Below are 22,500 nucleotides of genomic sequence, written 5' to 3' on the forward strand. Positions count from 1 at the left end.
GTATCATCACAGAAGCTTGTGTCAGATAAAAATACAGGAAAAAACATGCTTATCAATAACAGTCAAGAAGTTTGTTATTTGTATCACTTGTAGCCTGGTCTAAAAGATAAAGTTTGTAACTTCCTTGTCTTTCTGTAGCCCCCCTCACCCCCCTCTTTGATTCAGCATAATAAAAGAGCACAGCGTAGAACAAGCTGGAGCCTGAACAATCCCATCTGTCTTAGGCTCAAATGGGACAATTCCATCTGCCCCAGGCAATGCGCTGTCTCACCTAAAGAAATCTTCGTCTTGTGTTCTTTTTTCTTTTAGCTTTTGCAATCACTTTTAAACTCACCCTGGATAGGGTCCTGCTTTTGCCAAACTTCGCTTTGCGAGGGCTTCTCTGTATCTCACCCTTGCGAGGGTTCCGTTCTGAGAGGAATTCAGCAATCAACCTGAAGATCTAAACAACAGACCGGTCGCTCAACGCGACAATTAAAAGAACGAAGGAGTTATTGTGACAAGGCAGATCACATCAATGATAAAGAAAAAAAAATAACCATTGCTCAATATATGCTGTAAAATGTATATATGTATATGTATGTGTGTGTGTGTGTGTGTGTGTGTGTGTGTGTATCTTTGGTTATTCGGGTTTTCTCCCGCGTAAGATTGGAAGTATCTAGGCAATGTTTCGATGAAGTCTCATTCATCATCTTCAAGCTTGTGTCTTCAGCTCTGTGCTTCTCAGAGTGATGTGAGCTTGAAGCTGTTTCTTCCTTTTAACTGCTAGTGGGGGTGTGGCTTGATTGGGTGGGGGCTTGGCTGTGTTCTGATTGGGTGGGGGTGTGTTCTAATTGGTTGGGGGTTTGGCTGTGTTCTGATTGGTTGGGGGGGTTGGCCGTGTTCTGATTGGCTGGAGGTGTGTTCTGTTCAGGTGGGGGCTTGGTTGTGCTCAGGTTAGTCTTAGTTGCTGGGGGATTTGAGCTGGTGAGCTGTGATCTTGCTGTTTGGCTTTGAGTTCATGGTTGTGCCGCATGTTCATGGTGGGGGTCAGTTCGCTTCATGTATGGCTCGGAGGGATGGGGATGCCCCACCACATACATTGGACAAACTAACAGAAGAATACGTGCATGCATTGAAGAACATAAGAACTCAATCAAAAAAGAAGAACCGACCTTTTCCCTGGTCCAACACTTCAAAGCCACAGGACATGAGATTGACTTTAAAAATACCAGAACTATCGCCAAAACCGAACACTTCAACAACAGAATAATCAGAGAAGCCATAGAGATAGAAAAACGCCCACATAGCATGAATAAAAGAGATGACACCTCCGACTTACCAGCCATTTGGAAACCCACCCTCATTAACAGACGAGTACCTAACATGAAGAATGACACCAGACCCACACCCAAGAGGGCCACACAAGATGCCACCACCACTTCCACGTAAAAAGCAAACTCACACCCACACAGAAGATGAGACATGACCACAGACCAGAAGCTGCACTGCAGCTGCATCACTACCCACTTCAAACCCCTCCGAGCCATACATGAAGCGAACCGACCCCCACCATGAAGATGCAGCACGACCACGAACTCGAAGCCAAAAAGCAAGATCACACAGCTCACCAGCTCAAATCCCCCAGCAACTAAGACTAACCTGAGCACAACCAAGCCCCCACCTGAACATAACATGCCTCCAGCCAATCAGAACATGGCCAACCCCCCAACCAATCAGAACACAGCCAAACCCCCAACCAATGAGAACACACCCCCACCCAATCAGAACACAGCCAAGCCCCCACCCAATCAAGTCACACCCCCACTAGCAGTTAAAAGGACAAAGCAGCTTCAAGCTCACATCACTCTGAGAAGCACAGAGCCTGAAGATTATGAATGAGACTTCATCGAAATGTTGCCTAGATACTTCCAATCTTATGCGGGAGAAAACCCGAATAACCAAAGATCCACATACAAATACCCGCGAGAACCTCAGAAAACACACACACACACATACACACACACACATATATATATATTGATTTGTCTGTTTTAAATGTATGTCAAATAAATGTTTTTTCTAGAATAAAATAAAAAAAATTACTTATCAGTGGTTTGGTTACTTGCTAAACATGCATAAAATTCTTTTTCTCTTCATTGCAGTAAAAATCACTAATACCCTAAAGTATTTGGACGCCCTTGGGGTGAGGGTCATATTTCAGCTCCTGCTGGGTTGAAGCCGTTTTTCAACTTTCTGTGTCAAACTGCAGAAAAAAATAGATGTATAAAAATCAAAGGTTACCTCCATTCTTTTAAAATGAATTTTAACCACTTTTTCCAAAATTTTAAATTCTTTGTTTCGCTCACTGTATGTCTGTGTCATTGTCGACACCAAATGTGCTCAAATCTTTTCATTTTCTCTATTTATGGTCTCATGATATATCCCTGTGTTAAATTCTCCAAAGGGCTAAAGCTTCTTCGAATTATTAGAATTACAATTCTTTTATTGGGCAAGTTTGGTTGGATACACAAGGAATTTGTCTTGGTGCAAATGCTCTCAGTATACATAAAAGAAAAGATACATTTGTCGAGAGTCAAGAATCATAAGGTACAACACTTAATGATAGTCATAGGGGACAATAAGCAATCAAATCATACTAAGAAACCGTCAATATAAATCATAAGGATATAAGCAACAAAGTTACAGTCATACGGTCATAAGTGGGAGGGGAGGGGTGATAAGGAGTGATGAGAAGATTAATAGTAATAGTAGTGCAGACTTTGTAAATATTTGGACAGTGTTGAGGGAATTATTTGTTTAGCAGAGTGATGGCATTCAGGAAAAAACTGTCCTTGTGTCTCATTTTTCTGATTTGCAGTGCTCTATGGCATCATTTTGAGGGAAGGAGTTGAAATAGTTTATGTCCAGGATGTGAGGGGTCTGTAAATATCTTCACAGCCCTTTTTGACTCCTGCAGTATACAGGTCGTCAATTGAAGGCAGGTTGGTAGTAATTGTTTTTTCTGCAGTCCTAATCATCCTCTGAAGTCTGTGTCTGTCCTGTTGGGTTGCAGAACCAAACCAGACAGTTATAGAGGTGCAGATGATAGACTCAATAATTCCTCTGTAAAACTGTATCAACAGCTCCTTGGGCAGTTTGAGCTTTCTGAGTTAGTGCAGAAAAAACATTCTTTGTTGTGCTTTTTTGATGACATTTTTGATGTTAGGTGTCCATTTTAGGTCTTGTGATATGATAGAACCTACAAATTTGAATGTCTCTACTGTTGATACTGTGTTGTCTAGTATTGTAAGAGGTGGTAGTATGGGAGGATTTGTCTACCACCATTTTTACAGTTTTGAGTGTGTTCAGTTCCACATTGTTCCGGATACACCACGAGGCAAGTTGTACAACCTGTCTGTATGTGGATTCGTCATTGTCTTGAATGAGACCAACCACTGTTGTGTCATCTGCAAACTTCAGTATTGTAACAGATGGATCATTTGAAATGCAGTCATTGGTATATAGGGAGAAGTGGAGAAAGCACACAGCCTTGGGGAGGCCCCGTACTTATTGTACAGGTATCCGATGTGATTCTGCCTAGCTTCACCTGCTGCTTCCTGTCTGTTAGGAAGCTTATGACCCACTTACAAGTGTATTCAGGTACCGCTAGCTGGTTTAATTTAGAGCCTTTGACTTTTCTTGTTTTGCTTTTTTATTTTTTTAATTTTTTCTCTTTTTATTCATGGTCTAATGATATATCCCTTCCTTAAATTCTCCAAGGGGCTTAAGTTTCCTAGTCATATTTCTTGAGGTGAATTTCCTACACTGTGTAAAAATGCTTTTTCCTCATCATGGTTTAGCTTTATATAACTTTTTCAGGATCTTCCTTTTCCTTCATCCCAAGAGGCCAGAGGGGTCTTTGACTTTTCTGCTTCCCCCTTCGCTGAGAGGCTGAGCGACTAACTTGAGAAGGGCAGCTGCACGTATTAAATTAAAGAAAGAAATTAAAATCATTTTCTGATTGCGGCCTTCCCTGCTTGTGTCCCATCTGCCTCCTATTTGGGCAGAAGTTCCCAACAACCGCAGGACACAAGTTGGGTTTCCAGCAGAGGCTCCCGGTCTTCATCTTCTGACTGCCCTGCTGTTTCTGACAGGATTGAGGCCTTTTGAGGCCTCCCACAATCTCTGTGGAGCCTTCATGGTGTCTGTTTCGGTTCCTGAACAGGGAGGAGAGGACCATTATATTGAAGACCATTATAACATATTTTTACTTGAAGTCAAAAGAGTCATCAAACTATATGTACCAACAACAACTCCCAAAACAAAACAAAAAGCAGATTACCCATATCAATAAGGAAACTTCAATCCAAAAAGAGATCACTCTGGCGGAAAAACAAATCTGGTCACGTTGCCAATTTCAAAAACCGATACAAAAATCTATGCCACCAGATAAAGACTGAATGCACCAATTATCACATTAAACAAGAGGAAAACCTTCTAAGCACCAATTCCACCCGCGCTTTTTACAATTTTGTAAACAACAAACTAAAAGACTCAAGGTCCATCCCTCCCTTGATAGGACCTGATGGTAAAGACTGCAACGACGACACCATTAAAGCCAACATCTTTAACACATTCTTCGGCTCAGTATTTGTAAACAGCAATGGATCATGCCCAATATTTCCTAGCCGTACCACAGATAACAACAATGATCTAATACATATCGATTTCACAGAAGACAATGTTGAAAAAGCAATACGCAACCTAAAACCATCTCTATCTATTGGACCGGATGGAATATGTGCCTACTTCTTAAGAAAGCTATCCACTGCCATAGCCAAACCTATAAGCATAATCTTTGAAAAATCTTTCAGAACCAGCTCCTTGCCTAACCTATGGTCACAAGCCACAGTCATCCCCATCTTCAAAAAGGAAGACCCAAGCCTAGTTGAAAACTACAGGCCAATCTCCTTATGCTGCGTCACCTGTAAAGTCATGGAATCAATTATTAACCAATCCATCATCCTTCACTTAGAGACAAATAACCTACTCTCCAATAAACAATTTGGTTTCAGGAAAAAAACTATCCTGTAATCTGCAACTCTTACACTGCAAAAACATATGGACGACACAACTCGACCAGGGCAAAACAATAGACGCAATCTACATAGACTTCTGTAAAGCCTTTGATTCAGTGGTACACGACAAACTACTCCTAAAAATAAAATCCTATGGTATCTCTGGACAACTGAATAACTGGATAGAAGCATTCCTGTCAAACAGACAACAAATGGTCAAAATCGGGAGCGTCCTATCAAATCCAGTACCTGTCAATAGTGGTGTTCCCCAAGGCAGTGTTCTAGGACCAACTCTCTTCATACTCTACATAAACGACCTCTGTGATCATATTAAGAGCAATTGCGTTCTCTTCGCTGATGATGTAAAGCTGTTCAATACCACAGACAATACTGCTACCCTACAAAAAGATCTTGACTATGTATCCGAATGGTCAAACAAATGGCAACTTCAAATCTCAACAAATAAATGCTCTGTCTTACATATTGGCAAAAAAATCAGAAAATAAAATACAAGCTGAATAGTCAAGATCTTGTTGATGACCCAAGCTCTGTAAAGGACCTTGGAATACTCACCTCTAATGATCTAAGTGCTAGAGCACACTGCAACTACATAGCCAAAAAGGCATTAAGAGTTGTTAACCTAATCCTACGTAGCTTTTTCTCTGGTAATATCACACTACTAACCAGAGCATACAAAACATTTGCTAGACCAATACTCGAATACAGTTCATCAGTCTGGAACCCACACTACGTATCTGATATTAGCACAATTGAGAAAGTCCAGAAATATTTCACAAGAAGAGTTCTCCACTCCTCTACTCGCTGTAGAATACCTTATGCCACCAGACTTGAAATTCTAGAACTAGAAAACCTTGAATTACGCCGTCTTCGGTCTGACTTAAGCATGGTATACAAAATCATACATTGCAATGTCCTACCTGTCAATGAATACTTCAGCTTCAACCATAACAACACAAGAGCACACAATAGATACAAACTCAAAGTAAACCGCACCAAACTTGATTGCAGGAAATACGACTTCAGCAATAGAGTGGTCAATGTCTGGAATACTCTACCCGACTCTGTAGTTTCTTCCCCAAACCCCAAAAACTTTAACCTTAGACTGTCTACTATTGACCTCACCCCTTTCCTAAGAGGTCTGTAGGGGCGTGCATAAGCGCACCAACGTGCCTACCGTCCCTGTCCTATTGTTTCTCTTATTCTTTTATTTTTCTTATATGTAACCATTTCATGTATTCACAACTATGTATACATTTATACTTATTATCTTGTAAACAATTGGCAAATCAAATAAATAAAATAAATAAATAAAGATGGAGAAAGTGCCCTCTAGAGACATCGAAGCTTTTGTCGGGCAGGAGCCTTTCCTCCTACTCCCAAGGCCCTGTCCCTCCCCCTCAGACACAGTCTTCTTTCCTGCCCTTTCTACAATCCGGGCATTTTGCGGCACATCCACCAGGGGGCGCCCTCCGCCAAGAGAAGGTAACTCCAGTCGCTTCCTCGTTGATCCACTGGAGGGGGAACTTAATCGCTGGAGTTGAAGGGGAGACCGGGAAGAAAGGGACATCACAAATGCTTGCCGTTCTAGGAGGCCGCACTCGCTTTCCTTAACTCCCGGGACTCAACACGCGGCTGAGAGGCTGCGGGAGTCTGGCGGTGAGAGATCCAGACGTGCTCCGGGTGAGTGGTAGGGGGCTCTTCCCGGGCAAAGGGAGGCAGAGGAGGGAGAGACCCGCGCCCGTCCCTCCTGCAGGTTCAAGCACAGGTCCCATGCTCCCCAGCCGTCCTCTCCATGCAGGGGGGAGCGGGGATGCCAGGAAGACGGCGGGGATCCGGGGATCCCGTCCCGTGCCCGGGGAAGAGCCCCTAGTGGGGGGAGCGGAGGGTCGGCCTTGCGGAGGCCCAGCAGGAGAGGAGAGAAGCCGGGCGAGGAGGAGGCAGAATTCGCACCCGGCTCCCCGAGGGCCCGATCCTGTCTCCGGAAGGGGAGAGAAGCGGGACGGCCTCTCCAGCTGCCTTCTTCCCGGCCCTGCTCGGAGGGGAAGTGGACACTGCGTTGGGATAAGCCGCTTGGGGCTCAGGGCAGGTTGGGTGAAGGTTGCTCAGTGGCTGAATTCCACTTTCTGATTCTTGGCGTTGGTTTTTCTTTCCATCCCAGGTACAGAAACTCGAAGCCATTTGAAAATCTTTGCAAGCCAGAATTTTCTCTTAAGCAAAAAAATAAGAAAAAAAAAGAGGAAATAACCTGCAGGGATCAATCAGTCCTGATCACTGCAAGTCCTGCAAAATAGGCACTAGAAATTGTCCTTCGAAGGAAAAGGCATCTGAGATCCACAAGAGTCCTTGGACCCATTTGGAGCTGCTCTGCAGAAAAGAGGAAGGATGGAGACACAACCTTTTGCAAAGGAGGGAAATGGAAAATGCTCTTCAATTGTTCAGCTTGGGAAGGGTGGGGAGATCTGGACAAGGCCTGGGCAGAAGATCCTGGAGGAGGAAACCATCCTCCCTTCAGAAGTCCAGCCTTGCAACTTCAGGAGCCTCCAATACCTGGAGGCTGAGGGTCCCCGAGGACTTTGCAGCCGGCTCCATGACTTGTGCAGGCAATGGCTGAGACCAGAAAAGCACACCAAAGCTCAGATGTTGGACCTGGTGGTTCTGGAGCAGTTCCTGGCTCTTCTGCCCCCAGAGATGGAGGGCTGGGTGCGGGAGTGTGGAGCAGAGACCAGCTCCCAGGTGGTGGCCCTAGCGGAAGGCTTCCTCCTGAGCCAGGCAGAGGAGCAGAAGGAGCAGGTCCACTTGCAGGTGAGACGCTTTAGGGAGCTCAAAAAAGAATACAAAATGTGTTTGAATACTTCACCTCTCCTACCCAAACTTCTCTGGCGTTCATAATACATGACGATCTCCCACCAATTCTTTTAGAACATTGTTCCATTATTTTTTCAACTCAACCACAATGGATAGATATTGAGGTCTTTGAGGTTGAGTTCCGAATATAAAAATCTACTTTATTTCATTTGATCAACATTAATTCTTTTTTCCTTTCTCCTATATAAAGTGCTGCAGTGTGGAGATCGGAGATCCTGAGGGAAAGAAGAACCCATCAAATCCCCCTCAGGAGCTATTTTTCAGGAGGATCCCTTGGGAAGATCTAAGTTGGGACACCTCAGGAGGTAATGGAAGATCCTCCAATTACCCATCTGTCTTTCCTTCGCTCTCTCTTCTATAAAATACTTCCTCCTGTTTTGTTAAATATGCATTTTGAAATTATTTATTCCTTACAGAGAAACAAAGAATGGAGTTTTCTGGTTCTTATGACAGAGATCAAGCAGCGGTTGAACCTCCAAATCAAGTAAGAAAGGGAAAAGATTAGATTTGCATTCTCCCTTCAGGAAGTGAAGTGTGTGCGCTGAGTGCTCTCTCCTTCTATTTCCCCCCTTGTTTGGACTGGATTATTTTTGTGTTCTTCCATAACACGAACATCACAATAGCAGGTTCAAGTTGCTGTGAGCCAGCATAGCTTCCTCTGGTTATCTAGTTCTGCTAGGTACTCCTCCAACTTTGCGTTTACAAGAAGCATTTCTTTTGAAGTCCTTCAAGAATTAGGAATAAACATATCACAATAGCAGGAACTGTTAGACTCCCTGTTCTTTTTGTAATTTATTGACCTCATAAGGTACAGATTAACAGAGTTTTGAAGGGACCTTGTAGGTCATCTACTCTAACCCCACTACACCATTTCTGACAGTTCGCAATCTAGTCTCTTCTTGGAAGCTCCCACAACTTCTGAAGAAAACTTCTGTTCCATTGATTGATTGCTTTCACTGTCAGAAAGTGTCTCCTTATTTCCAGGTTGAATTTCTCCTTGTTCAGTTTCCATCCATTATTCCTTGCCTGGCCTTCAGGTGCTTGACCCCCTCCTCTCTGTGCCAGCCCCTCAAATATTGGAACATCATGTCTCCCCTGGTCCTTTCCTTCACTAGATTAGCCATGTCCAGTTCCTTTAACCGTTCATCGCATATTTTAACTTCCAGTCCCCTAATCATCTTGGTTGCTCTTCTCTGCACTCTTTCTAGAGTGTAAACATCCATTTTATAGTGTGGCGACCAAAACAGGATGTAGTATTCTAGGTGTGGTCTTACTAACGCTTTATAGAGTGGTATTAGTACCTCACTTGATCTTGATTTTATCCCTCAATGCAATTTAGGATTGCATTGGCTTTTTTGGCTGTCACCCCACACTGTTGGCACATATTTGTTCAATCAATCAATCAGAAAAGAGTTCGAAGGGACCTTGTAGGTCATCTAGTCCAACCTCCTGCCCAAGCAGGAGACCCTACTCCACTTCTGACAAATGGCAGTCCAATCTCTTCTTGAAAGCCTCCAGTGATGAAGCTCCCAGGACTTCTGAAGATAACTGTTCTGTTGGTTGATTGTTCTCACTGTCAGAAAGTTTCTCTTTATTTCCAGGTTGAATCAACTTTCCCATGGAATTTTATCTTGTTTGTTTTCTTTTATTCAGCCAATGGCTCAGACTATTAGGTCAATCAATGATAGACAGAGCGATAGATCAGTTGATCCAGAAGTGGGATTTTTTTTTTTTACTGAAAAACACTGAAAGTTCTACAGAATCAATCAACTTGATAAAAAACCTGCCCCAAATATTTCTTCAGTCAATTTTTCAGAATTGTCCATTTTCTCATCTAAAATAAGCCCTTGTGTAAAGCACAGCCATTTAACTTAGTGCATGTCTTTGCTTTGGGAATTTGGGAACAATGGAACAGAACAGCAGAGTTGGTAGGGATCTTGGAGGTCTTCTAGTCCAACCCCTTGCTCAGACAGGAAAACCTATAACATTTCAGATAAATAGTTGTCCAATTTCTTCTTAAACACCTCCAGTGTTGGAGCATCCACAGTTTCTGGAGGAAAGTCATTCCACTGATTAATTGTTCTCATTGTCAGGAAATTTCTATTTTGTTGTAGGTTGGTTCTCTCCTGAGAACATAGAACAGAATAGAATAACAGAGTTGGAAGGGACCTTGGAGGTCTTCTAGTCCAACCCCCTGCCTAAGCAGGAAACCCTACACCACTTCAGACAAATGGTTATCCAACATCTTTTTAAAAACTTCCAGTGTTGGAGCATTTACAACTTCTGGAGGCACTGATTAATTGTTCTAATTGTCAGGAAATTTCCCCTTAGTTCTAAGTTGCTTCTCTCCTTCCAACCATTGCTTCTTGTCCTGCCCTCCGGTGCTTTGGAGAATGGCTTAACTCCCTCTTCTTTGTGGCACCCCCTGAGATATTGGAACACTGCTATCATGTCTCCCCTAGTTTTTCTTTTCATTGAACTAGACATACCCAGTTCCCGCAACCATTCTTTATATGTTTTAGCTTCCAATCTCATAATCATCTTTGTTGCTCTTCTCTGCACTCTTTCTAGAGTCTCAACATCTTTTTTACATCGTGGTGACCAAAATTGAACGCAGTATTCCAAGTGTGGCCTTACCAAGACATTATAAAGTGGATTAACACTCCGTGACTAGTTTCCATCCATTGCTTCTTGGAACATACTATTATGTCACCCCCTAATCCTTGTTTTCATTAAACTAGACATACTCACTTCCAGCAACCGTTCTTTTATATGTTTCAGCATTCAGTCCACTAATAACATTTGTTGTTCTTCTCTGCACTCTTTCTAGAGTCTCAAGATTTTTTTTACATATGGCAACCAAAACTGGATACAATATTCCAAGTGTGGTCTTAACAAGGCATTATAAAGTGGTACTAACACTTCATGTCATCTTGATTCTAACCCCCTCTTAATGCAGCCTATGGTTCTGTTGGGTTTTTTGGGGAACTGTCGCGTACTGCTGACTCATGTTTAAGGGATTGTCTACTAGGACTCCAAGATCCCTGTTGCACTGAACTTCGATGAATTCCCCTTCTATTCTCTTGTCTGAATTATTGATGAAGATGAACAGATCTTGTGAATCATCGTGTTCTGTTCTTGTTTTCCGTGTTCAGGAGAATCTTGTGTCCTTCGAGGAGGTGGCTGTGTATTTCTCTGAGGAGGAATGGTCTCAGTTGGATTCTGACCAAAAAAAGCTGTATTCGGAAGTCATGCTTGAAAACCATAGGAACGTGGTCTCTCTGGGTAAGAGTTTTCTAGTCCCCAATCAGAGAGTTCAAGACGACAGATTATCCTGACAGTTTTTAATTTTAAAAAATCACTAATCAGATATCATCTCCTGGGAGGGAGAAGGATAGGATCTGGCCTTCTCGTACTCCAAGGAAGGAAAGAGTCAATGTCTCATTGCTTAGATGGTTTGTGTGCCATTTCTTATCTGTATTTTTTCATTTCTATTTGAACTTATCTGTGGAGGCTGAAAAGAACGAGGTGTGCTTTTATGTGTCCTCTGGAGGTCATGTGAGAGGAGTGTCTTTTCATTTGTCCTCTGAAACCTCCCCAAATTATGTGAGAACAGAACTTTCATGCTCAGGCCATGGAAGAACATTCTCCCAATCCAATTCATGAATGAAGGCCTCATGCAGTGTGACTCAGGGCCTCCTAGGGTACAGCTCATCCACAAATTACATTTCACTAAGCGACCATTCCAAGTTACGACCTAGCCCTCCCCCAAGTCCTGAAATTACAAATGTTACAGCACCACAGCTGTCATTCACACTTACGAATGACAGCCGACGTGCTGCAACAACATTCATCCTGCCTATACCCTCACCCCATCCTTGCAGGACTTACCTTATGATGATATAGGTAGGCATCGGTTCCTTTGCCTGGTTTGGTGCATTTGCAGAAAATAGAAGCCTAAAGTAGTGAGAGATACACGAGATCAGTAACACGAAATCTTGTACTACTGATCTCCCGTGATCTTATAGTAGTTTAGGCCTCTGTTCTGTGCTAACCAAGTCCTGCTTGAGATCCAGGGCAAAATGCTTTGTAAACAGAGGAAAGGCCTCTTTGTTTTCAAGGACTTTTGCCCCAGATCTCATGCAGTCCTCAGTTCATAAAGAACACAGGCCTAAAGCCACTGCAATGCAAGATCACGTGAGATCAGTATCCTGAGATCTTGCAATATTGGTCTTGTGTTATCTCACACTAAAGTAGTTTAGGCCTCCGATTTCTTTGAACTGAAGCCTGCACCAGATCCGGCCAAAGAGCCCTTGCAAGTGGATGAGACTTTGGTGCAGCAAAAATAGCCATTCTTGAAGCCTCCCATCCTTTCCAGTCTCAGCACAAAGAGCATTTACAAGCCAATGGGAGGCTTCAAGCAAGGGATTTCGCTCCAAATTCTCATCACTGGGATTAAGGAACAGGCTGAGCAGGGGTCCCACCAGATAGAGGCCGTGGAGCACGGAAGGAGCTTGTTTCAAAGTTGTGTCAGTTTTCATAGGTCTCTGCTGAAATTAACCCACATTAATCTTAAGTTTTCTCCTAATTCCTCCTTGCATGTTTCCCCTGATTATTCCTTAACTCAAAACTGACTTTAGGTGAGATTGTATATATAAAAATAATTGTAAACAGAGGGATGTTTTCTAGGTATTTTCAAAACGTTCATGACTCATTAATACAGAAATCATCATGTCTGACTATATCAAACCACTGTAAGCATGCAAACATACTACCTAATGGAATTTTGGTAAAATTCAAAAGGAAATTCACTTGACTTTGTACAGTTTGATCTTCTCTACCCTTGTTAACATTTTCATTTCTCTTTTGCTTTGAAGGTAACAATGGACAGGGGAATCAAGATACCTGTAAACTGTTGCAAGTGACCAATGCTAAAGATGGAACAGAAAAGTTTGGATTTCGAATGGAATTTGAAAGCCATGAGAGAAACCAACCAAATAATTGGAACCAGGAAAGCTCATCTTCCATTGATGCTCCGATGCAAGACTTTCTTGCCCAACAAGAGAAAATAAGGAAAAAATATATTCGGAAAAGTGTGGAGCTAATCAAAGATAAATTACATGTAAATGGACACTATTTAACCCAAAAGAAAGGAGAAGATGCTATAAGAAGATACAATGGACAAAATTACAATGGGACATTCATGCTTTCTCTTGGAAATAACCTCCTTACATCTCAAAAAATAATTGACACGAAAGAGAAGCCTTATAAGTGTTTGGAATGTGGAAAATGTTATAAAACAAGCACGCAACTTAGTTCCCATGAAAGGATTCACTCTGGGGAGAAGTCCTACAAATGCAGAGAGTGTGGTGACAAGTTCAGAAGATGTAGTAATCTTATTTCCCATAAAAGGATCCACTCAGGAGAGAAACCATATAAATGCATGGAGTGTGGAAAGACCTTTGCTCACAGCAGTGGATTCAGACACCACAAAATGATCCACACAGGGGAAAAGCCATTTAAATGCAATGAGTGTGGGAAGACATTTGCTCAACGTAGTCATCTTATTACCCATAAAAGGATCCACACAGGGGAGAGGCCGTATAAATGCATGGAGTGTGGAAAGGCCTTTGTTCAGAGGAGTGACCTCAGAAACCACAAAATGATCCACACAGGGGAAAAGCCATTTAAATGCATGGAGTGTGGAAAGACCTTTGCTCAGAGAAAGGGACTTCATCGCCACAAAAAGATCCACACAGGAGAGAAACCATATAAATGCATGGAATGTGGAAAGACCTTTGCTCAGAACAATGTACTTAGTTGCCACAAAAAGATGCACACAGGAGAAAAACCATACAAATGCACAGAGTGTGGAAAGACCTTTGCTCTAAGCGGTGGACTTCGTTCCCACAAAAAGATCCACACAGGAGAGAAACCATATAAATGCATGGAATGTGGAAAGACCTTTGCTCAGAGCTGTGTACTTAGTTGCCACAAAAAGATCCACGCAGGAGAGAAATCATATAAATGCATGGAATGTGGAAAGACCTTTGCTCAGAGCAGTGGACTTCATCGCCACAAAAAGATCCACACAGGAGAGAAACCATATAAATGCATGGAATGTGGAAAGACCTTTGCTCAGAGCAGTGGACTTCATTGCCACAAAAAGATCCACACAGGAGAGAAACCATATAAATGCATGGAATGTGGAAAGACCTTTGCTCAGAGCAGTGGACTTAGTTGCCACAAAAAGATCCACACAAGAGAAAAGCCATATAAATGCATGGAGTGTGGAAAGACTTTTGTTCAACAACGTAATCTTATTTCCCATAAGATGATTCACACCGGGGAGAAGCCATATAAATGCATGGACTGTGGGAAGACCTTTGCTCAAAGCCGTAATCTTGCTTCCCATGAAAAGATCCACTCGAGAGAAACCATTGAAATGCACAGCGTGTGGGAAAAAGTTTACTCAGGGCAATGGACTCCACAAAAAGCTCCACAGAGTGGAACAACCATATAAATGCATGGACTGTGGGAAGACCTTTGCTCAGAGCAGTGCTCTTACTTCTCATAACAAAATCCACAGAGGGAGAAGCCATATAAATACATGGAATGTTGAAAGAATGGTAATCTTACTTCTCATAAAAGGATCCATGCTTGGAGAAGCTATATAGCAATAGCAATTCCACTTAGAATTATATACCACTCCACAATGCTTTACAGCACTCTTTGAGCAGTTTACATAGTCAGCATACTGTCCCCAGCAGTCTGGCTCCTCTTTTTAGTGACCTCAGATGTATGAAAGGCTGAATTAACCATGAGCCAGTCAGGATTGAACTCCTGGCAGTGGGAGTGGGCATTCTAAAGGGCTGCAGTGGCTCAATGGCTCAGACGATGAACTGGTCAATCAGAAAGGTCGGCAGTTCAGCGGTTCGAATCCCTACCACTGCGTAACAGAGTGAGCTCCCATTACTTGTCCCAGCTTCTGCAACCTCGAAAGCATGTAAAAATTCGGAAAATAGGAACCACTTGGGTGGGAAGGTAACAGCATTCCATGTGCCTTTGCCATTGAGTCATGTCAGCCACCTGACCACGGAGACCGCTTCGGACAGTGCTGGCTCTTCAGCTTCGCAACAGAGATGGGCACCGCCCTCTAGAGCCAGAAACGACTAGCATGTATGTGCGAGGGGAACCTTTACCTTTACTGCATTCTAACCACTGCCCCACCATTTCTCTATAGATTTTGATGTGTATGCCTATTGTGCCTTTCTGATCCAAATGAGACACAGTTGAATCCAACAAAACAAAATTTAATGTGGAGAAAAGCAAGGTTTTATGCCTGGGCAGGAAAAACATTACATGAAACCTGCCTCAAAAATAGTAACTGTGAAACGGTCCTTGGAGTCTGAATGGATGATCACTTAAATATGAGTCACGTGTGTTCAGCAGCAGCCGAAAAAGCTAAGACAATTCTTGGTTGTATAAACAGAGTCATAGAATCAAAACCACATGAAGGATTAGTACCGCTTCATAAAGCCTTAGTAAGACCACACCTGCAATACTGCATCCGTTTTGGTTCGTCCCATTACAAAAAAGATGTTTAGACTTTGGAATAAGTGCAAAGAAGAACAGCTAAGATGATTAAAGTCCTGAAGACTAAAACAAGAACAATTGCAAGATTTGAATTTGGCTAGTCTTGAGAAAAGAAGGATCGGGAGTGACATGATAACAGTATTCCAGTATTTGAGAGGCTGCCATAAAGAGGACAGGGTCAATTTTTGTTCCCAAGCCCCAGAGGACAAGACAAGAAACAATGGATGAAAATTATGAAGGAGAGAAGCAACCTGGAATGTCCTTACAATGAGGACAATTAACAGCTTGCTTTCAGACATTGTGGGTGCTTCATCACTGGACATCTTTCAAGAAGAGACTGGACAGTCACTTGTCTGAAATGACAAAGGATCTCCTGATTGAGCAGTGGGCTGGACTAGAAGAGCTCCAGCTTCCCGTCCAGCTGTATTCTGACTTTGATTTTGTATCCTCAATCCTTTCTTGTGTGTGTGTGTTTGTTTGTTTTTTTGCTAAATATGAGGTTTTAAAGGAAACATCAATGGAGATTAAGGTTATCATTTGGCCTGAAAGTGATGTGTGGCTGCCAATATTTAAGTGGTGGAGATTCTCTAATCATTTCAAGAAACTCCCTCTGATGAGTAATCCACCAGAGCAGAGTTGCAGTCAGAAATGCTGAATCCCTTACTATTGTTTCAGCTTTCCTTCCTTTGCTTAGTATTGTCAAAATCTACCTTTCCACCCCGCTTCACATTATGTAATGCAAGTAATAACTGAGAAAGAAAACCATAAGGAGAATGGGGTTATAGTGATACTGAATTAAAGAATGGAACTCATGGGCTCTTTCTCCTAATTTTGTGGTCTTTCCTTGCCTTCCCTCGTGTTGCCCATCTCTTTAAGTGAGGTCTCCAGAAATGGACCCAATATTCCAAATGGTGTGTCACTAAAGCCCTATGTAGCGGATTAGGGCCTCCTTTTTCTTGGTGGTGATACATCTGGTGATGCATCCCAGAATTTTGTTCGCCTTCACAGCTGCCTGTCCACCCTGTTTACTTACTTTGCAGTTATATTTTTTCAGTGCCATCGTAACTTTTTCACACTGTATATTAAAAAAGTGCTGCTTGAACTCATTTACTCAAATGCAGAATAATTGTAGCATTGTGGAAATATGCATAACTTTGTGTCTATTCCAAGTTTTTTCCATACATGGAGCGTTACAGCAAGTAGTTTTATTAAGAGAAAGCAGTGGTAGGGAAATGTAGATGTATATTTATTATGCAAACATTCAAAGTTACAATGGCAACAAATGTTTCTAACTCCTTCCTTCCTTTTTCCCTCTCTACCTCACTCCCTCCCTCCCAAATTAGGCATACTCCAGAGCAAAGGTCTTCAAACTTGGCAAGTTTAAGACTTGAGGACTTCAACTCCCAGAATTCCTGAGCTAACATGACTGGAGGAAGAATGCAGGGAGTTGAAGTCCACAAGTCTTAAAGCTGTCAAGTTTGAAGACCCCTGCTCCAGAGAATAAGAATGAAAACTACTCCAGTGTGCTAACATTGCAAATGATTGATCAAGAAGATCAACATTGCAAATGATCGATCAAAAACCAATGGGGACCAAAATAATATGAAATTAAGAAGTATTTCAAAAAACTATTTCAGTCCTGAAAGAGGAGGATTTGGCCTACCCGACTTGGAATTGTACTACAGAGCTGCAATATTAACCTGGGTGAAAGATTAGATCAATCATAGAAATAAAAGAATACTAACACTAGAAGGCTAGAACTTGCAGTCGGGATGGCATTCCTTCCTCTGGCAGGATAATTTAAAGCAGGGGTCTCCAATCTTGTTGGAGCAAAGCTGGCTGAGGAACTCCGGGAGTTGAAGTCCACAAGTCTTAAAGTGGACAAGGTTGGAGACCCCTGATTTAAAGGGTTACAACTATGTACAAAGGAACAAAGTTAGACTCTTAAATACATGGTATAAGATAAAAAGACAAATGTATATAGAAATACCTATTTGGTTATCAACTTTGGAAGCACTGATGCACCCACATCTTTTGAGACAAGGAAAAATAATCACTTATGAAGATATATAAATGATAATGGGGAACTACAATCCAGACAAGATTTGAAAAATCAGGGAATTGATGTGGAATGGTGGGCCTATTTGCAACTCCAATCAAAATACTTAAAAGATAAGAAAGAGTGGGGAATTAGCAAAACTAAGACAAAATTAGATGAAATTTTATTAAAATATGAGAAGATAAAAATATATATCAAGTTTTATTGGAATTTAAATTGGAAGAAGAAAAAGTAACGGAAACAATGGTGGTATGGATGAAAAATTTCGGTTATAGCAGTGATCCCCAACCTTTTTTATGCCGTGGCCCGGTACCGGCATCAGCTGGGCGCCGCCATCTTTTTTTGATGAAAAAGTGCTTCCGGTGAGCTTTCTACCCGGAAAAGATCACCGGAAGCACTTTTTCATCAAGAAAAGATGGCGGCGCCCAGCAACCAGCGGCCCGGTAGGACTTGTTCCGCGGACCGGGACCGGTCTGCGGACCAGTACCGGTCTGCGGACTGGTGGTTGGGGACCCCTGGGTTATAGCATTAATTTAGACGATTGGCAAAAACTTTGGAAAAGAAATTAAAAAATGACTTTAGCTATACCATTCAAGGAAAATTTGTATAAATTATTTTATAGATGGCACATACTTTCATCAAGATTTGCAACAATAAATCCAAATCTTTCTCCCATGTACTGGAAATGTAATAAAGAAAAAGGAACTTATTATCACATGGTGGAGTTGCAAAGAGGCCCACAAATATTGGCAAAATTTACACAACTGGATAGAAGAAATGTGTGCAATGAAAATAGAACCAGAGTTTTTTCTGCTAGGGATCAATACGAGGAAATATGATAAAATACATATCTAATAATCCATGTAATAACTGCAGCAAGATTGGCGTATGCACAGAATTGGAAAAGTAAAGATATCCCAAATGAATTTGAAATATTGAGGAAAATCATGAGATGCGCAGAAATTGATAAACTAACAAAGGAGCTAAAAAGTAAGGATTCAGATTATAATAAAACATGGGACAAATTTTATGGTTGGCTAGTGTTAGGAATATAAGTCACCTAACAGGTATTTGGGTTAGAAATATATAAACCAGGATAAACATTTTAATACTATATCTTTAAGAGATTGCAAAAAATGCAATTGGGTGTGGTTTCTGAAACAGCCATAAGATGGAGCCAGAAACCTGGGTTGTTTAGTCTGAGTCTCAGAAGAGAGTGTGCCTGAGTGATTATCTCTGTTTCCTTCTGTTGGAAAGTATTGCCGTTGCTCCATTTCTCCTAATTGACTGATATTCATGGATTTGATGTAAGTAACACTGAACTGTTTTTGACACTGGACTTTGTTATTGGATTATCCCTGGACTGAAAACCGATTTATCTTACCTGTGAATGACTTTGGACTGCTTGTTTTGAACTTTGCTTAAACCTTTCTGGAAGTAAAAACCTAAATTTACTGTACAGTGTATCTGTGTACTGTGTGTGTATTATTCAAACACTACTCTCCCTGTATGCGTTCATTCTCCTAACGGGGAATTACCTCAACAGCTAGAGATGAAGATTCATGCAAATAAGGAATGATTATAGGCATATTTAATGTATATGGAATGAAATTATGTAGTAATATTGGATTTAGCATAAGTAATTACAAAGATTGATGTTAGGAAGACTACCAGGTTCAACATTTTTATTGTAATTTGTGTTTGTGTGTTTGTTTAATAAAGGAAAATTTTATTTTAAAAAAAAAACGATTTCAGTCCTTCCTGATGAAACATGCAGAAATGCGAATGGGAACTTTCTCTGTGATGTCAAGATGCCAAAAATAATCCAACCTACCAATAAAAGAGAAAATTGGTAGATCACGGTTGAAATGAGGGGTCCTTGGTGCTCTCTGAGCTTGATTATGTTGTTACAGACATTTCATTACCCAAACTAGGGAACATCATCAGTGCACAAACCAACCTCAGGGCACCAAGGAGCCTTCAGTCCAACTTGGGTCCACTGTGCCAAATTAAGATCTGAGTCAACCAGTATGAATGCAGAAGCAGGGAACCTTTTTCAATCAAAGACCTGTTGTGGTGGAATAATGACAGATGTCAATGTAGAGTGTGTGTAAAAAGCTTCAGGGTGAACAATCTATCTTTCAAAGAAGGAGCCAGAATGAACAGAAGCTGAAACAAATGCATGGGCAAAAGATATTTTTCAAGCATTAGGGCCGTGTTTTTGTCTTTTTACGGTGTGCCAGAATCTAAGAAACGCTATAAAGGTAACTTAAAACAAAATTATTTATCTCAAATACAAATTCAAGGAAAGGAGATAGCATGGTGGTCCTTTGCACAAATACAAACCCATTATATAAAAGATAGAGAACAATTTGGCTTTAATATGACCCTACGAGAATTAGATAAAATATGGCTAGGAGCAGAAAAGAAAACAATTAGTAAAACATATAAATACCTTTTGGACTACAAATTAAAAGAATAGTCACAGAATCTATGATAATTTGGGCTAAAAACATGGGTCATAGTATTGAATTAGATAAGTGGTGTTAGGGATAACATTGTTTACCCTAACTGATTTGGGTAAAAATAATAAATATGGTATCATGGTTTGTTAGTTAAAGTGTGTGTAACTTTAACAGCAAGAATGTAATTAAGGGTGTGGTTGTAAAAGCACTATATAAGAAGCGAGGCAATTGCAGCTCTCTCTCTGGCTTACTGATCCCTAATTACTGGATGGATTGATGACTGCGTTCTTGCTGGAACGGGGAGAGAAAAAGGAGTGTTGATATTTCTCAATGGAGAGAAGATAAAGATTGGACTGATTTATTGTAAGTGAACTGACATTGGCTATTCAACACGGACTTAGCAAATAGAGTATCCCCGACAAGACTTGACTGAAATTGATATATGACTAATGGACCGTTTATTTTGACTATGCTATAATTCTTAAATGGAATAAACTATATTTTTGATAGCACAAGCGTATCTGTATTTTTACTGCGTGTTAACTAGAAAACTTATCTCACACATTTACCTGTCTTCCTATCTGACTTCGCTGCACGTTCTGTTTAGATTGTTTTCCTTAACACCCGTTGGGGAATCCAGGCTTAACACTGGTTATGGGCCCAGAGAGACTGCAAAGTCAGTTTAACTAGGATAAAAACAGGTTTATGTAAAAAGTGAGATTTTGTGTTGTTACATGTTACAGTAAACAGACAGCTGTGTTTTATCAATTATAGTTTTATATCCATATAGTGAAACATGGCACAAGTCAGTCTACAAAGTTTGTCCCTTATATCCAAGCTGGATGGAACAAACTATGTTTCATGGTCTATGAAATGTAGTCTACTTCTACGAAAAGGTCTGTGGAACATAATTGAAAACCCACCAAATGTAGAAGAATGGGATTCTGACGATGAGGAAGATAGTCAAAAGATAGAAGACTTTAAACAGAAAAATGAACAAGCACTTTGCATCATAGGACTAACACTATCTGATCAGCAACTTGTTCATATACACGGAGAGCAAACTGCTGTTGGGTGTTGGCAAAAACTGAGGAGGATTTATGTCCGAGATAACGTTGGTGCTCACATAAATCTAACACGGAAGCTTTTCCGCACTTATCTCCAAAAGAATGGTGATATGCTGAGTCATTTGAATACTATGAAAAGCATTTTTCAAGAACTTCATGAGAACGAGTTAATTTTCTCTGAACTACACCAGGTCTACATAATTCTATCTTCATTAGATGAAAGTTTTGATGACTACGTAACTTCCCTTGAAATATTGCCTAAAGAAAGCCTAACTTTAACTGATATCACTGGCAGATTGATTGAAGAGGCCAGAAGAAGGCTTGATAGAGATCAGTTAAGGAGGGAGCAACCTCAAAAGGAAAATAATGAATCTCCTACTGCATACGCAATTAAAAAGTGTTTTAATTGTGGAGGGAGAGGACATTTTGCAAGATTTTGTAAGAAACCAAAGCGCCAGAATGCAAGCCAGAATGCTGTAAGCCATCAAAGAAGAAATAAGAATTATGAGTTAGCAATGTATAGTAATGGAGTTGTAAAAAATAATTTATGGGTGGTTGACAGTGGTGCGTCCCACTGTATTACAAATGATAACAAAAAATTTGTAAAAATGTCCATGAGTTCACAACATATCTCATTGGCAAACGGATGGAAAATGAAGGCAAAAGGTGAAGGTATTGCTCATTGTTCTAGTATAAAGGAGAACATAACAATGTTATATGTACCTCAACTTAAATTTAATTTGCTTTCAGTTAGAATGTTGGTTAGATTAGGATACATAGTTACCTTTAAGGGAGATACTTGTTTAATTGAAAAAGAAGGTAAGAAAATTACTGCAACTTTAAGAGGTGACTTATATGTGTTAAATGATAATGGTTTAGAGGTGGCTAACACGGTTTATGATAATAAGAAACCTCATGATGAATGTATTCACTTGTTACACCGACGGTTAGGTCATTTAAATTTTAAAATGATTAAGAGAACTGTTCAGCTATCTAAAGGAATAAGTTTGAAACCTTGTAATAAGTATTTGCAATGTTCTGCTTGTAATCAAAACAAAAGCAAAGTTATACCGGCAAATAGAGTTGATGGATTTACTACCAAAGAGCCTTTAGAGGTAGTATTTGCCGATATAATAGGTCCTAAAAAGCCAAGTGTAGGTGGTGCTAGATACATATTAAGCATAATGGACCACTATTCTAGGTATGGTTTCTGTTTTCTAATGAAGAGAAAAACTGAAACGTATCTAAATTTCTTTAATTGGTTAAAATTTGCAGAGAGGAAAACTAAAAAGAAATTAGTAACTCTTATAACAGATAATGGTACGGAATTTACAAATAATAAATTCCAGAATAGACTTAAAATGGCA

General features: G+C 40.8%; 2 protein-coding genes across 2 annotated transcripts in view; one reads left to right on the plus strand and one right to left on the minus strand.

Annotated features, from left to right (window-relative positions):
- LOC113432332 (uncharacterized) overlaps window positions 1-16,354 on the plus strand; it is a 149,987-nt gene extending 133,633 nt beyond the window's left edge. Inside the window, 3 exon segments of the mRNA XM_087953502.1 lie at window positions 11,102-11,231; window positions 12,824-14,375; window positions 14,377-16,354. Of these exon segments, the coding sequence (XP_087809628.1) occupies window positions 11,102-11,231; window positions 12,824-14,375; window positions 14,377-14,623 (1,929 nt within the window). The 3' untranslated portion in view covers window positions 14,624-16,354.
- Window positions 1-22,500, minus strand: part of LOC113427510 (uncharacterized) — a 124,972-nt gene that overhangs the window by 43,554 nt on the left and 58,918 nt on the right. The gene's annotated exons all lie outside the window — the stretch shown is intronic.

Source organism: Notechis scutatus, chromosome 2, assembly GCF_049901735.1.
Source record: "Notechis scutatus isolate UNSWTSFEM ecotype Mainland chromosome 2, rNotScu1.2, whole genome shotgun sequence".
Taxonomy (NCBI): Eukaryota; Metazoa; Chordata; class Lepidosauria; order Squamata; family Elapidae; genus Notechis; species Notechis scutatus.